General features: G+C 45.5%; 2 protein-coding genes across 6 annotated transcripts in view; one reads left to right on the forward strand and one right to left on the reverse strand.

Moving 5' to 3' along the window:
• Window positions 1–3,100: 3,100 nt before the first annotated feature.
• Window positions 3,101–12,852, reverse strand: DTX3L (deltex E3 ubiquitin ligase 3L; the record flags this gene model as incomplete). Its single annotated transcript, XM_084871628.1, has 5 exons — window positions 3,101–4,442; window positions 5,632–5,849; window positions 6,481–7,956; window positions 11,021–11,226; window positions 12,678–12,852. The coding sequence occupies 5 exons, from the start codon at window positions 12,850–12,852 to the stop codon at window positions 4,373–4,375; spliced, it is 2,145 nt and encodes a 714-aa protein (XP_084727754.1). The 3' UTR covers window positions 3,101–4,372.
• Window positions 12,678–13,798, forward strand: part of PARP9 (poly(ADP-ribose) polymerase family member 9) — a 37,224-nt gene continuing 36,103 nt past the window's right edge. For 2 of the 5 annotated variants that reach the window (XM_084871560.1, XM_084871563.1), the window contains exon 1: window positions 12,933–13,047. The gene's annotated coding sequence lies outside the window, so the exon portion shown is untranslated. Of the gene's footprint in view, window positions 12,786–12,932; window positions 13,048–13,798 lie in introns of those variants that run through there. The other 3 variants (XM_084871562.1, XM_084871564.1, XM_084871561.1) reach the window with 2 other exon arrangements.

A 13,798-nucleotide genomic window follows, 5' to 3' on the forward strand; every position in this document is an offset into this window, starting at 1 on the left:
AGAAACTCTGGGGATGGACCTTAGCAATCTACATTTTATTGAGCCCTCCAATGATTCTGACACAAGATCAAGTTTCACAAGCACTGCTCTGGGCATTGGAGAATCACTAATGGCATATTATCAGAGGAGTAATGAGATCAGAGCTATTTTTCTCAAAAGGTAGTTTGCAGTTGGAGGAGGAAGAGAGATGGGGACAGAGTTTTATGTAAGTAATCATTCTTATAAGAGAACTATGAAAATGCCAATAGGGTAGTGAGATTTGAAGTGAAGGAGAGGCAGGACTAGTGATGATGGACATGTAGGACAAGAGGGAAAAGCCAAAGGTGCCAATAAGACTATATATCAATGTACTACTACTGTAACATATTTTATATTGCCTGTTTTCCCAGGAACTAGGGTTCCTCCTCTATAAAATCACAATTTCTGCAGGCCTTTTCAACTCCCATGCCAAGCAAATAAAGCTGTGGAGTTGTAGTCAATGAGAGAGAAACACCACATGACCTCACTCATTTATGGATAATAAAGAACATTATAAACTGATGAACCAAAAGATAGATATAGAGACAGTAAAGCAACAAGAGACAGTAAAGCAACAAGTAGACTGTCAAATTACAGCAGGTAGGGTAGGGAGATCTGGGGGAGATAATAGATCAACCGAAGGACTTGTATACATGCATATAAGTACAACTAGTGGACACAAAACTCTGGGGAAGGGGGGTATGTATGGAAAGGGGGGCAATGTTAAAATATGTGCACAGGTAATAATTGAATAAAAAAATGGGGGAGGATAAAAATTTTTTTAAAAATTTAAAATTTAAAAAATGAATTTTAATAAGAAAATAAATAAAGCTGTGGAGTTGTTATGCCCAGATTTCAAGATCCCCAAAGACCACCAGGGAGCGGAGACCAATGCAAAAGCAAAGAGCCTTTATTCAAGCTCAAGCCCAGTCTCTCCACCTCTACCGACGCAGCAACAGAACGCAAAGAGCACCGAGTTCTGAAAGTACAGCTTTTTTATAGGATTTAGGGTTGGGTGGTGGGGTGATGCTCAGACCACTGAGTTGGCTGGTTCCAATTGGTGGGGTGAGGGCCAGTGTCCAGTTACACCGGGTTACTTCCCTCTGCGTCTCTATTGGCTGATTTAAGGATGGGTTGGATAACTGTCACATTCTGTGGTTTTTCTCAGAAAGGGGTCATGTCGGGGACATAGTTACACAAGATGGAGGACACAATACAAAATGGAGTCAGTCCTGCTCTGCCCTTGCAGTGTGGCCTGCTCTGTCTTTTCAAAGCTCCATGTGAAGCAATGGTTGGAATGATAAGCCATGGCATTGTTCTGTATCACATCTTAGTTCACCTCACTTCCCTTTTTGTTTATCCTTTCTTCACTCACCTGGGTTTGCACCTCCCAAACAAGTTGCTAACATCTTGATTTTTGTGTAAGGCTCTGTTTTGGAGGACTCAGAACCCAACCAATAGAAAAGACAATGGTACCCAACTCCCATATGGCAATCAAAGCAAAACCAGTACTACACCCCAAGATAAATGTAAAAAGTAGCACAAAGGTTTGATTTTTCTGCAAATGATTGCTTTGATGCCACCTGTGATGTTGTGATTTATAATAGGGAATATGTATTTGGTATTTGTCCCAGTTTGTGGCAGACCTCCTAACATCGTTAGAATTTCCCAAAAGCTGAGAGCCCATAAAGATGTATTTTATGTTAACGAGGTGACTTATTATAATGAGGTTGTTATGGAATTGGCGTGGAAGAAGACAGTTGGACACTCGGAGGTTCAGGAAAAGCCCTTATTCAAAGCAGTGCTCCTGGTTCGGGGAACTCAAAGATCCAGATCCTGAACAACTTAGACAATGAGATTTTCTCCTTATATATTTCTGAGTTTGTTTCCTAACTACCAAGCTTCTGTAGTGGACTCGCCCAACCCCCCTCGAAGAATGGTTAATTTAGATTGTTTCTAATGCCCATTCTGGATGGTGCCAGTGACCTCCCTCTAGTTAAGCTGTTACATCCTTGATTTGTGGCCCTTGTCAATTGGAAGTATTTAGGTAAATAGGTCTTGCAAGACCAGATAATTAAGGAAGGGGCAGTGACTTCAGGAATGTGCATTAGGGACACTGATTAACTAGGTACAGAGTCCAGCTGCTAGTCTCCTACATTCTTTCACACATGGAGTTCACTATCGGCTAGCAAAAGTGTGCAGTAGAAGGCAGGTTACTGGAACAAATTCAGATTGCTAGCCCCCAAAAATGTCTTATGCTCCCCATCAAGGTGACTAAAAATCGGGTTTGGTTACCAGAGGAGCCAACCACATGATTAGAGGGTTGGAACTTTCAGTCCCACTCCTGACATCTGGGGAGGAGAGAGGTGCTGAAAATGAAGTTAAATCACCAATGGTTGATGATTTAATCAACTATGTCTATGTAATAAAGCTTCCAAAAGGACAGGGTTCAGAGAGCTTCTGGGTTGGTGATCAAGTGAAGGTGCTGGTAGAATGGAATGTTCAGAGGTCATGGAAGCCCTTGCTCTTTTCTACATGCCTTGCCCTGTGCAGCTCTTCCATCTGGTCGGTTGTTTCTGAGTTTTATCCTTTTGTAATACTCAGATAATTTAGGGAGTAAATTGGTTTCCTGGGTTCTGGGAGTCACTCTAGCGAATTAGTTGAATCCAAGGAGTAGGGGGTCGTGGGAAGAAGGAGAAAAGAGATGAAACTGCAGCCTACTCTTACCTTTGTAGTACTCTGTGTTAAGGAGGAAAACTATTTAAAAATGTGGTTTTTCACAGCTGAAAATGACAGCAATGAAGTCAAAGTACTTTTGCTGTACAAGGTATGTGTTGTAGGAAACCACCAGAATATCAACCTAAGGAAAAAGAAAGAGTAAGGAAAGAACACAGACCATCTGTTCCTAATATGTAACTTTATTTGAAGCAGATACAGCTGATAATACCTCACACAGAGCAAAAGCAACAATCTAAAGTTCGCCAACAACTCACACCGTTAAAATGCCAATGCACACACTACATTGTAATCAAGGATCTAGACCTAAGCAGGAACCAAATTTTTGTGTTTGTTTTTTTCTTAAGCAAATTTAGCTAAAAGTTTAATAGATACAAAATAACTACTCACGATGGTTAAGACGTTAAGGAATAATCAAAAATTCAATGTATCATCTAATATTTTTAAAGGCCTATCTTTTAGTTTAAGCTTCTTCAACTCCCTAGATAAAAGAAAAGATTCTGGGTTTTTAAGTTCTTCAAATAGGACTTCTATGGAGGAAAGGTGCTGTGAGCAATGTGTAGGAATGCATTTTTTAGAGAAGCCCAGATTAACAGGAACTCCCCAGTCACTCCATGGAGAAGTCCCTCCATGGGAGGCAGTATAGCTCCGGGGTATAGAAGCCTTGCAGTCAAACTATCTCCTTCAAATCCCAGCACTTCTACTTATTAACTATGTGACCTTTGTCAAGGTAGCCTTTCTTTTCATCAGTTTTCAAAATAGGGATACTAATAGTATCAACCACACAGATATAAAGATCTTATAAAGGGGACAAAATAAGTCCACAACAAATTAATAAATGTGTGTGTGTATCTTTAGGAAAAGAGAAAGACATCTTGTTCATCATTTTCAGAGAGAGGCTGGGATGGGATAACCAGATAAGAAACTCAGTTTTCCAAATCAGTGGTGAGGACTTCAGAAATGGCTTCTTACTCCTGCCTCTGCTAAAGATTTGGAGAGCATATATATCCCTCTGCTGGGGTATCAGAATCCTGAGGCAGGCAGCAAAAATATATTATGCACCAACTGGATATAGCAAGCTCTATAGCATGAAAAATAATACCCTTACATTATTTATTAGCAAAGGTTGCCCAATCTTTACTCCTGGCCATTTTTCTGGCCATCAGGGAGGGAAATGTGTCTTAATTTTCCTTAACCAAAGACTCTCCCCTCCCCCATTCACACTAGGACTTTACCTTTGGGGTACTTAAAGGGCTAACCAACTAACCAACAAAAAGTAAAGGACCACCCAGAGATGGTAATTTAAAAAGGATCAACTGGCAGCTAATATTTCAACTGAAGAGCACAAAGTACTCCATTCCCCCCAGCAATGGCACAAGAATGAGACACAATACCTCTGCAGCAAAAATCACATACTGGTAGATCTTTGGGGCTTTTATCTTCCATAAAAAGTGACAATTCAGAAATGACAGATTATCAGATTCTTACTCTTACATGAATCTCCTTGAGATGAGTATTTTTAAAGGTTGTTTCTACATTGAAATTTAGATTGGTATTTACTCTGCCTTTTCAACTGTTCTTTGGAATGCCTGGCTCAAATATCCTTCCAGCAGTCTTCTTACTCAATTCCTTTATCTTTCAGCTCCTTCTTGACGCGTTTCAGATAATCAGGATCAGGATAGCCATACCTACAAAAGGAAAAGCCCCTTAGTTTCACACATGGTTTTAAAGATTCTGTACAGCAGGTCCCTGGCATTAGCATTGTGTTGCAAACATTAACAAGCAATCCTGGAGGCGGATAATTATAATCACTTGTAAGTGTGCAGATGTGAGTCATTCAGCTAGTGAGTGAGCCTCACTGTCTGTCTAGGATCTGCCTCCCAACAAGACTTTTCATTTTCAATTTGTGGTAAGCAGTGACTCTAATAAAGTTATACTCTATATAAAAAATAAATATATAAAATGTATTAAAACATGTTATATATTAAAATATAGTATAGTATATATTTTTATTATATTTTTATATATTAATTTATATATTTATTATATATTTTATTTAGCATATATTGTACCACATATATATTTTTATTATATATATGTGGTATATGCTACAGCAGAATTTTCAAATTTGGAGAATTTGCAAAACCTTAGAACCCTTTTGAATATTAAGGATCACAGATATTCTATCTGAAATTACTAAGAACAACTGGGTTGCCTAAAATACAACTTTCACAACATTAAATAAGAGCTTTTCTAGAGTACTATCAGCCAAATAAATTAGGGACCTCTATGGACCGATGGGAGGAAAGGGTAAAAGGACGATCTTTAAAAAAGGCAAATAACATTCCTAGGATCTACCCTTCAAAAAACAGGAAACCACGAACCAAGTCATCTGAGATATCATTGATCTTGGATTCTGAAGACTCTTGCCTTTTGATACAAAATTTAATAACTGTATAATAACTATCATACAGTTAGAAGGTGATGGGAACTGATCGTCTGGCTTTAAAATTAACATCTCTCAAAAGACAGTATCCAGTCTCTAACTGGTTTGGCTCAGTGGATGGAGCGTCGGCCTGCAGACTGAAAGGTAAAGGGGTTCGATTCTGGTCAAGGGCAAGTACCTTGGTTGTGGGCACATCCCCAATAGGAGGAGTACAAGAGGCAGCTGATCGATGTTTCTCTCTCATTGATGTTTCTAGCTCTCTATCCCTCTCCCTTCCTTTCTGTAAAATATCAATAAAATATATATATTTTTTAAAAGATTGTATCCAATCCCACTGCTACAAATAGTCCCTTACAGCCATATCCTCAAATTGCCATAGCTTACAACCTCTAAATTCTGTTTAGCAATCCCTGTATTTCAAAACTTCTCACTTTTCTGGTCCCCCATGCCTGGAGGTTTTGTGGTGGATATCATTCCATGTAATGACATTTGTAGCTCCTGAAACTCGAGAATCCCCCACTGTGAAAATTAGCTTTTGGTCAAAGGCCTTTTGAAGCAGTGTCAAAACCTCCTGTCCTTCCTTGTTATCAGGCAAGAATGCAGTTCGATGTGTTCCAGAATAATGCATTCCTGGGCGTGGGTGCTCTTCCTGTGTGAAGACAGAACAATGTCACACTCACGAGTCTAAATTTTACTATACAGGATAGATGTGTTCATTTGCAGATAGAGTAAATTAAAAAAAAAAGTATAAAAATATTCTCATATTCCCAATAATTCATATTTATCCTCTTACCCTAAATTCATGCTGGGAATACCATCCACCCTAACACATTATCACCATCCACCCTTCCTCCCCCTTAAGAGACACAAAAGGTAAGTTCTAAGCTAACACTGTTAACTTCATCACTACTTAAAGCCTTAGAAATATGACCATAGCCGAAACTGGTTTGGCTCAATGGATAGAGCGTCGGCTTGGGGACTGAAGGGACCCGGGTTCGGTTCTGGTCAGGAGCATGTACCTTGGTTGCGGGCATATCCCCAGTAGGGGGTGTGCAAGAGGCAGCTGATCAATGTCTCTCTCTCATCGATGTTTCTAACTCTCTATCTCTCTCCCTTCCTCTCTGTACAAAATCAATAAAATATATTTTTTTTAAAAAAGAAAAGAAATATGACCATAGAAATAAGTCCCTGGGAAACCCACTAATTGGCAACAGCGGTCCCTTTTGCACTGGTAATCCTAGCACAGTGGAAAGAAACACAGGGATCTCAGAAACACTTACTGTTTGTGTGCCTCCTCTCATATAATAATCAATCACGATGGAGCCATAGCTTTCATAACCTGGAAGTGGCTCTCTCGTGTAACGGACAGACATCGTTCCCTCTGGCTGATTCCCTTTTAGGACACCATAAACAGTCTGGCACAAAGGGCAGACTGGCTTATATGTCATGGATCTGTTGATACAAGGGGTGCAGAATTCGTGCTTGCACTTTGGTAGAACTAGCTTGTTATTAATGGGCTCCATACAGATGCTACAGATATCCTCTTTCTTGTTCATTCCTGATGCCCCAGAACTGGCAGAGGGCTGGGATGTTGGTAAAAGTGTTTCTGAATCATTACTATCAACGTCCATGGGTGTTTCATGATCCTTATTCAATTTCTCTCCAGCTAATGTCTGTAAGACATATTGTTTAGCCTTTGCTACGTGATTCAGCAATCCAAAAAAGGTAACTGATTCTTGATTTACCACAAAGTCTACACCTGGATGTCTTTTTCTAAGGTTATCATCAAACTTGATCGCATAGAAGACCTTTCTCTCATTGCCCAAAGATTTCAGTGAAACAACTTCTCTCATCAGCTGACAAGAAACATGCTGATAGTCATCAATGAAATTTGCATAAGCATGCACAGACAGATCTAACTCCTTGTCCTTAGGTTCAAATAGAATGCAGGTTTTATGACCTTTCCCCAAAATCTTACTTTGAGTGTTGTACTTTTTTTCAATCTCTGATATCTCCTGGAATAATTCAGCTTCTAAAAGCTTGTAGTGAGCCGTGTCAACCTCAATTCCATTCTTCATCCACGTCGGAGTTATTATTTTCACAGGTACCTTGACCCGACTTTCAGAGATTTGAGAGACAAGAAAATGTCCGGCAGCTAAAATGTCATTAACTAGGTGAGAAAATCCCTGCTTGATTTTATTCGCCTGCTTCTTGTCTGCTAATACAACACATTTCTGCTCCATATTGCCTATGCTTTCCTGAAATTCTCTGACAAAAGTATCTTTAGCTGCTCTGAGGTCACTAGATGGACTTGAGATGAAGTATAAAGAGACCTCATTCGGAGAACTCTCCTGGATTTTTATTTCTACACCATATCTTTTCTCTATCGAGTTTATTTTTTCAGGGTAGGTATCTGTGAAGTATTTAAATAAATCCAAGGGAACTTTGAAACAACTGCTTTTTCCTTCTGACTTCGCTCCTGGTCCAGAGGGAGAAACACAGCTGTCCTGGTCCTGCTGATGGAGTGGCTCCCTCTCTGTTGCCAAAGGGGCTGATTCCTGTTTCTGCTCACTTTTTAGGAGTTGCTCGCTCAAGAAGTCATGTATTTTTTCAATATCTCTGAAGTCACCACAGACCGTCTCAATTCCATCGTGGCCCTTCTTTCTTCTGACATTGGGGCAGAGAGTGGTTATGTGTTCCCTCTGCTCTTTAGAGAATAGGTTACAGTTCAGGTCAGCTGTGACAGTAAGGAAGATCTGAAAATTTAAAAGGAGTAAATGAAATCTTTCAGACATCCAGGCCTACAGTCTCGCCTAAGGAGAATGTCTAAAGACTAGAGAAATAACTACTATGTCCTCCCTTAGAAGATTTGTTGTTTCAAATCCTTTTCACAGAGGATGGAGCACACTATAGCCCAGAGCGAGGTTCTCGGCCCTGTCTGCACATTTGAACCACCTAGGAAGTTAAAAGAGAAGGGGGCAAAAAAGCCAAGGCCTATGCACATCTCCAGAGATTCTGATGTAAATGTAGAGCCTGGACATGAGCATATTGTAAAGGCTCTGTGGACAAGCAATCTGGATATGCCACTATCTGTTTGATGGAGGGAAGGCACTTTGTCTTTTCAAGCAAGCTGCCATGGTTCTCACAAAAGAGTCTGTAAGCCAGGAAGGAACCCATAAATCTGAGGAGGATGTTTTTTTCCTCTGTTTTTTTCTAGTCTTCAACCCCCCTCCTTTTTTTTTTTTTTTTACTAAACACCTAAGTGCATGCAATGTTGCTGAGTCCTCTAAACCTGAGCCTTTAGTAGCTCAAGTATAAGGCAAGCACAACAAATTAGGCTAAAAAAATATATAGGCAAACTCAATGGAATAAAAAAAGATTTCTAATGTTCCCCACCACCACCACCTCCTCAAGATCTCTGCACATGCTATTTCCTCTGCATGTAACATCCTCTTTTTGGATCTTCCTTCAAAATGTTTATTGAATCCAGCCACTTCTCACAGCTTGATTAGAACCACCGAAGCCCAAGCCATTCTCATCTTGCACTTGGCCTACAGCAACTCCTCCTAATTGGGCTCTGACCTTCCACTCCAGCCCCTTTCTAAAATTAGTGAACCACGAAGCAGCCAAAGTGATCCTTTAGAGACATAAATCAGATCACTCCACTCCCCTGGCTCAAAACCATCTGATGAATCCCCTTACATTTAAGTGAAAATCCAAAGTCCTTACTTCCATCCCCAAAAACCTAACTTCTGGTTATCTCTCCAAGTTCCTCTCTTATCCCTTGCTCACTGCCCGCTAGCCCACTGGCCTCCGCTCTTGAAGCTTTAGGCTCAGGATGTAAGCTCCCATCTTGCCTTTGCTCTTGTGCTCCCCTCTACTTAGAACATTCTTTCCCCCAATATCCACTCAACTAGCTCCCTTACTCCATGCATGTCTTTACTCAGATGTTACCTCATTCAAGAGGTTTTTCCAGATATCCCAAAATAGTGGTCTTGTCACACTATCATTTACCCTGCTTTATTCTTCTTCCTAGCACCATCACTGTCAGACATCTATAATAATAAAAGTGTAATATGCAAATCGACCGAACCGACCAAACAGCAGACCACCTGGACGACCTTCTGGATGACCACACTATGACACGCACCAGCGCCAGACCAGCCAAGGTGGGTGTGATGCGATCAGTCTGGGGGGCCCCATAATCACCCCGTAGGGGGAGGCCCAGGCGAGGCAGTTGATTTGGGAGGTAGGAGGGGCTCAGTGAGCACCCAAAAGAGGCAGGCCCGTGCTACCCTCTGTACCGCGATTGATTGCAGAGCCCAGCTGGGTGAGCGATAGCCCCAAAGAGGGAGGCCCAGGCTACCCAGCTGGTGGCACTGCAGTGGGTGGGCAGGGCCTCCCTCTGAAGGTGATCCATCTGGGGGCCCTACAATCTGGGGATCCCACAGAGGGAGGCCCAGGCCACCGGCCAGTGATGCTGTGGTGGGTGTGCAGGGCCAGCCAGAAATCTCCCCATAGAGGGAGGCCCAGGCCAGCCAAGCAATTGCATCCCATGCCTGTCGCCCACAGAGGGAGGCGACTGGTGGCAGGGGAGGGAGGAGGCAGCACCTCACAGATGCCTAGCTGTGGCAGCAGCAGGGAAGGCGGGGGGGGGGGGGGGGGGGGGGGGGTAGGGCGCCAGCTGCCAGCAGCCAGGGGAAGGAAAGCCCTGATAGGCCCTGATCATTGCCAGGCCTAGGGACACTACCCTAGGGGTCCCAGATTGTGAGAGGGCACAGGCTAGGCTGAGGGACACCCTCCCCTCTGCATGAATTTTGTGCACTGGGCCTCTAGTTTTATTATAAATCTACTAGAGGCCTGGTGCGTGAAATTTGAGCACAGGTAGGGTGCCCAGGCCTGACTGGTGATCAGGGCTGATCCGGGCCTTCTGGCTGCTCCCTGGGGCCTTTGTTTGTTCCACCATGCCCCCTGGAGGTCAGCACACATCATAACAGGCAGTCAAACCCCTGAGGGGACAATTTGCATATTAGCCTTTTATTATATAGGAGGATTTGTTTACTATTAGGATCTGTATCCCTCACTAGAATTTGTGCATGGGTAGGGTCCCTATGCCTGGCCTGCAATCAGCGCCGATCTGCGGGGCAATCGGGGGTGGGGAGGGCCCCACTGGCACCTGCCTTGGCTGGTCTGGGGCCTATGGGCTGGGGGGCAGCTCCTGTGTTGAGCGTTTGCCTCCTGATGGTCAGTGTGCATCATAGAGACTGCTCATTCTACCGTGTAGTCAATTTGCATATTAGGCTTTTATATATAGGAGGAGGCTTTGTTTACTCTTAGGATCTGTATCCCTCATTAGAATGTAAGGTCCCTGAGGGTAGGGTCTGCTATGTAGCTGGCTGTGTCCCCAGCTTCTGTGACAGTGCCTGGCACACAGTAGGCAGTTGTTATTGATTTGTCAAAAGATTCTTGGCATGGCTAGCTCCTTCTCATTCAAGTCACAGGCCAAATGTCACCTCAGACTTTGTCTCTGACTCCTGGTCAGAAGTAGAAAGACCTCCTTCTCCTTCCTCGCCCTGGCACATATTACTGTGTAAAATTGTCTTATTTGATTTACTTGCTTATTGTCCTTTTATGTAGTGCCCTCTTCCTCACCCCCCGCCCTCACCCCCAAGCAGGGACTTGTTGTCCTCTGGGTCCCAGTACCTGAAACAGTGCCTGGCTCATAGTGAGTCCTCAGCCAATGGTTGTGAGACAATAATGTAATATATGGTGACTGGAGAGGAAGTGGCAAATACACATGTACCTCCTTTCAATACTCACCTTTTGGACACAGGAATCCACAGAATTAGGACTATGTTCTTCATTTGGATGCTTCTCACCAGACCTTGTCCGTTCTTGTGATTGTGTTTGCACTTGAGACATTCCATTCTTCTCTAATGAATTTTCAGTGGGTTCCAGGGAAATGGTCACATGTTTGTCATCAACCAGAATATGGTGCTCTTTTTGTTCCAACACTCTCTGCTTAGCTTCAGTGGAGACATTAAACACACACATACACAAAAACAAGGGAGTGATTTCAAATAATCCTCTATTCAGGCATCTGTACCCTGCCCAAGCACCCTCCCAGTGAGGGCTGCTCCCCGTATGCTGGGAGGGTGTTTATGTTTGAGAATGTGAGGGAACTATTCAAAACTCTCACTCGGGCAGCTTCAATTTTCTTGCACAAATAAAAGCTCAAGGGCAGTAAAACACTGACAACTCGTGACAAGTCATGTCTCTGAAACTGTTTCGGTTTCCTTTTTCAATCAGATGGGATAATGCTCATAAAGAGTGGATTGGAAAACAACAACAGCACAGGGAGTTGGCAGTGCAGACTCAGAATTTTGTAAATATGCACGTGTGTACTGCTATTTACAGGAAAAGGCTGGAAGAAATATACCAAAATGTTCACATTGCTTATCTCCAGATGTTGTTCTTTATTCTTTCTTTCCCCTCTCTTTTCTATGGTGGGCATCTTTTGTCATCCTCAAAAATAAGTCAATGGAATAATTATTTAAAGCATACAGGTGGAATAACTAAATAGCCAGGAGCGACAGACCTGTGGGGGACAGAAAGGTGTTAGAGCTGAGAAAGATGAGTCAGGGCCAGGATGCTGGAAGGTGTCCAAGGTGCAGCCAGGCCAGCTCAGCGACCCTGGGCTCCATCCTCCCGTGGGCTGCGTCTCTTGGCAGGAAGAGACCCCAGGTCCTGTGTCCCCACCACCACCTCTCCCCCAGGCGGTGCCAAGCTTTCTCCAGTCCTTTCCCTAGTTGGCTGGCTCTGGGTCTGCCTGGAACCCGTGAGGCTGGGCCCCAGGGACGGCCTTTGAGCCTCCATCCCCCCATCTACACTTACCCGCCCCCCCCCCCCATCCCGGACCCAGGCCTGCAGCTCACCTGCCCTAGGGAGCCTTTGCAAGGCCTTTACACACACACACACACACACACACACACACCAGCCCCAGGCCTTTGCACGGCCTTTACACACACACACACACACACACACACACACACCAGCCCCAGGCCTTTGCACGGCCTTTACACACACACACACACACACACACACCAGCCCCAGGCCTTTGCACGGCCTTTACACACACACACACACACACACACACACCAGCCCCAGGCCTTTGCACGGCCTTTACACACACACACACACACACACACACACCAGCCCCAGGCCTTTGCACGGCCTTTACACACACACACACACACACCAGCCCCAGGCCTTTGCACGGCCTTTACACACACACACACACACACACACACACTCCCCCCTCCCTCCCCCCGGGCCCCGGCCCCAGGCCTGCAGCTCACCTGCCCTAGGGAGCCTTTGCAAGGCCTTTACACACACACACACACACACACACACACACACACTCCCCCCTCCCTCCCCCCCCCTCCCCCCCGGCCCCGGCCCCAGGCCTGCAGCTCACCTGCCTTTTCCAGGAACTCCACCCGGTAGGCGCCGGAGCCCAGACTTTGGATCTCGCACTCCCCGCCGCCCGACTGCCGGCTCTGGAAGTAGCTCTGCAGCTTCCAACGTAAGTTAAGTTCGGGCTCGGACACCCGCACCAGCAGCGGGGAGGGCGGCCAGGGGCGCGAGGCCATGGCTGCGGGGGTCGGCGGGCTGCGCGGCGGCTCCGGGCGCGGCGGGCCGGGACTGAGGCTGAGGCGGGGGTGCGTCCCGCCCCCGCCCCGCCCGGCGCAAAGTTTCAGTTTCGCTTTCCCCCGAAGTCCCTCCCGGTTCCCCGAACGGCGCTCCCCTCCTCCCCCTGCAGCCTTCGCTCCCGCCGCCACGGGTGAGTAGCTCCCGTCCCGGCCCCGGGGTGGGCGGCGGGTGGTGGGACCGACGGCCGCGTCCCCTCCTGCGGGCTCGGGCTCGGGCGGGGGGAAAGCGGGGGGGGGGGGGGGGCGGAGGAGGAAAATGGGGGGGGGGGGGGCAGGCCGCCCATGTGAGGGTGAGACCCGCCAGGTGCTGAAGTCAAAGGAAGTTTCTCCTGAGCTTGTGATGCCTCCCAACTCTCACTGTCGTTGCCAGTACTGTTGTGTGCAGCTAACGTGCCAGTCCCGTCCCGAATTCAGGTGAATACACGCATTAAAAAAAAAAAAAAAAATCTGAAGTGGTTCCACTTCTGCTATGACATTGCACCAGTCACCTCCCTCCACCTGGATCCCTCAGACGGACGCTTCCTGATTTCCGCCCTCCTTCCTGGGCCGGGCCCGCTGCCTGAACCGGGTGCCCCTGAGAATAAAGATGAGAATGCGCTCGGGGTAGGCGAGGGAGGAGGACTGGGGAAGCAAACCTCTGGAAGGCCTCGGAGAGGGAACTTGAAGCAAAATCTTAGAGAGAGAGGTGGGGGTGGGGCTGGGGTGAGGGGATGGTGGGGCATCTGAGGCACAGAGAGCACTGGGGCCTTGAAGGAGAGGAGATGGCTGAGGGGCATGATGGAGGAAGGGGCTAGATCAGTGCTGTCCCTACACATGCAATGGAACCAAATATCTAATTTTAATGTTTAAAATGTTATGAGCCATATTTTTCATAAACAAGTGAAAT

Source organism: Pipistrellus hanaki (assembly GCF_964339955.1).
Source record: "Pipistrellus hanaki genome assembly, chromosome: 2".
Lineage (NCBI taxonomy): Eukaryota > Metazoa > Chordata > Mammalia > Chiroptera > Vespertilionidae > Pipistrellus > Pipistrellus hanaki.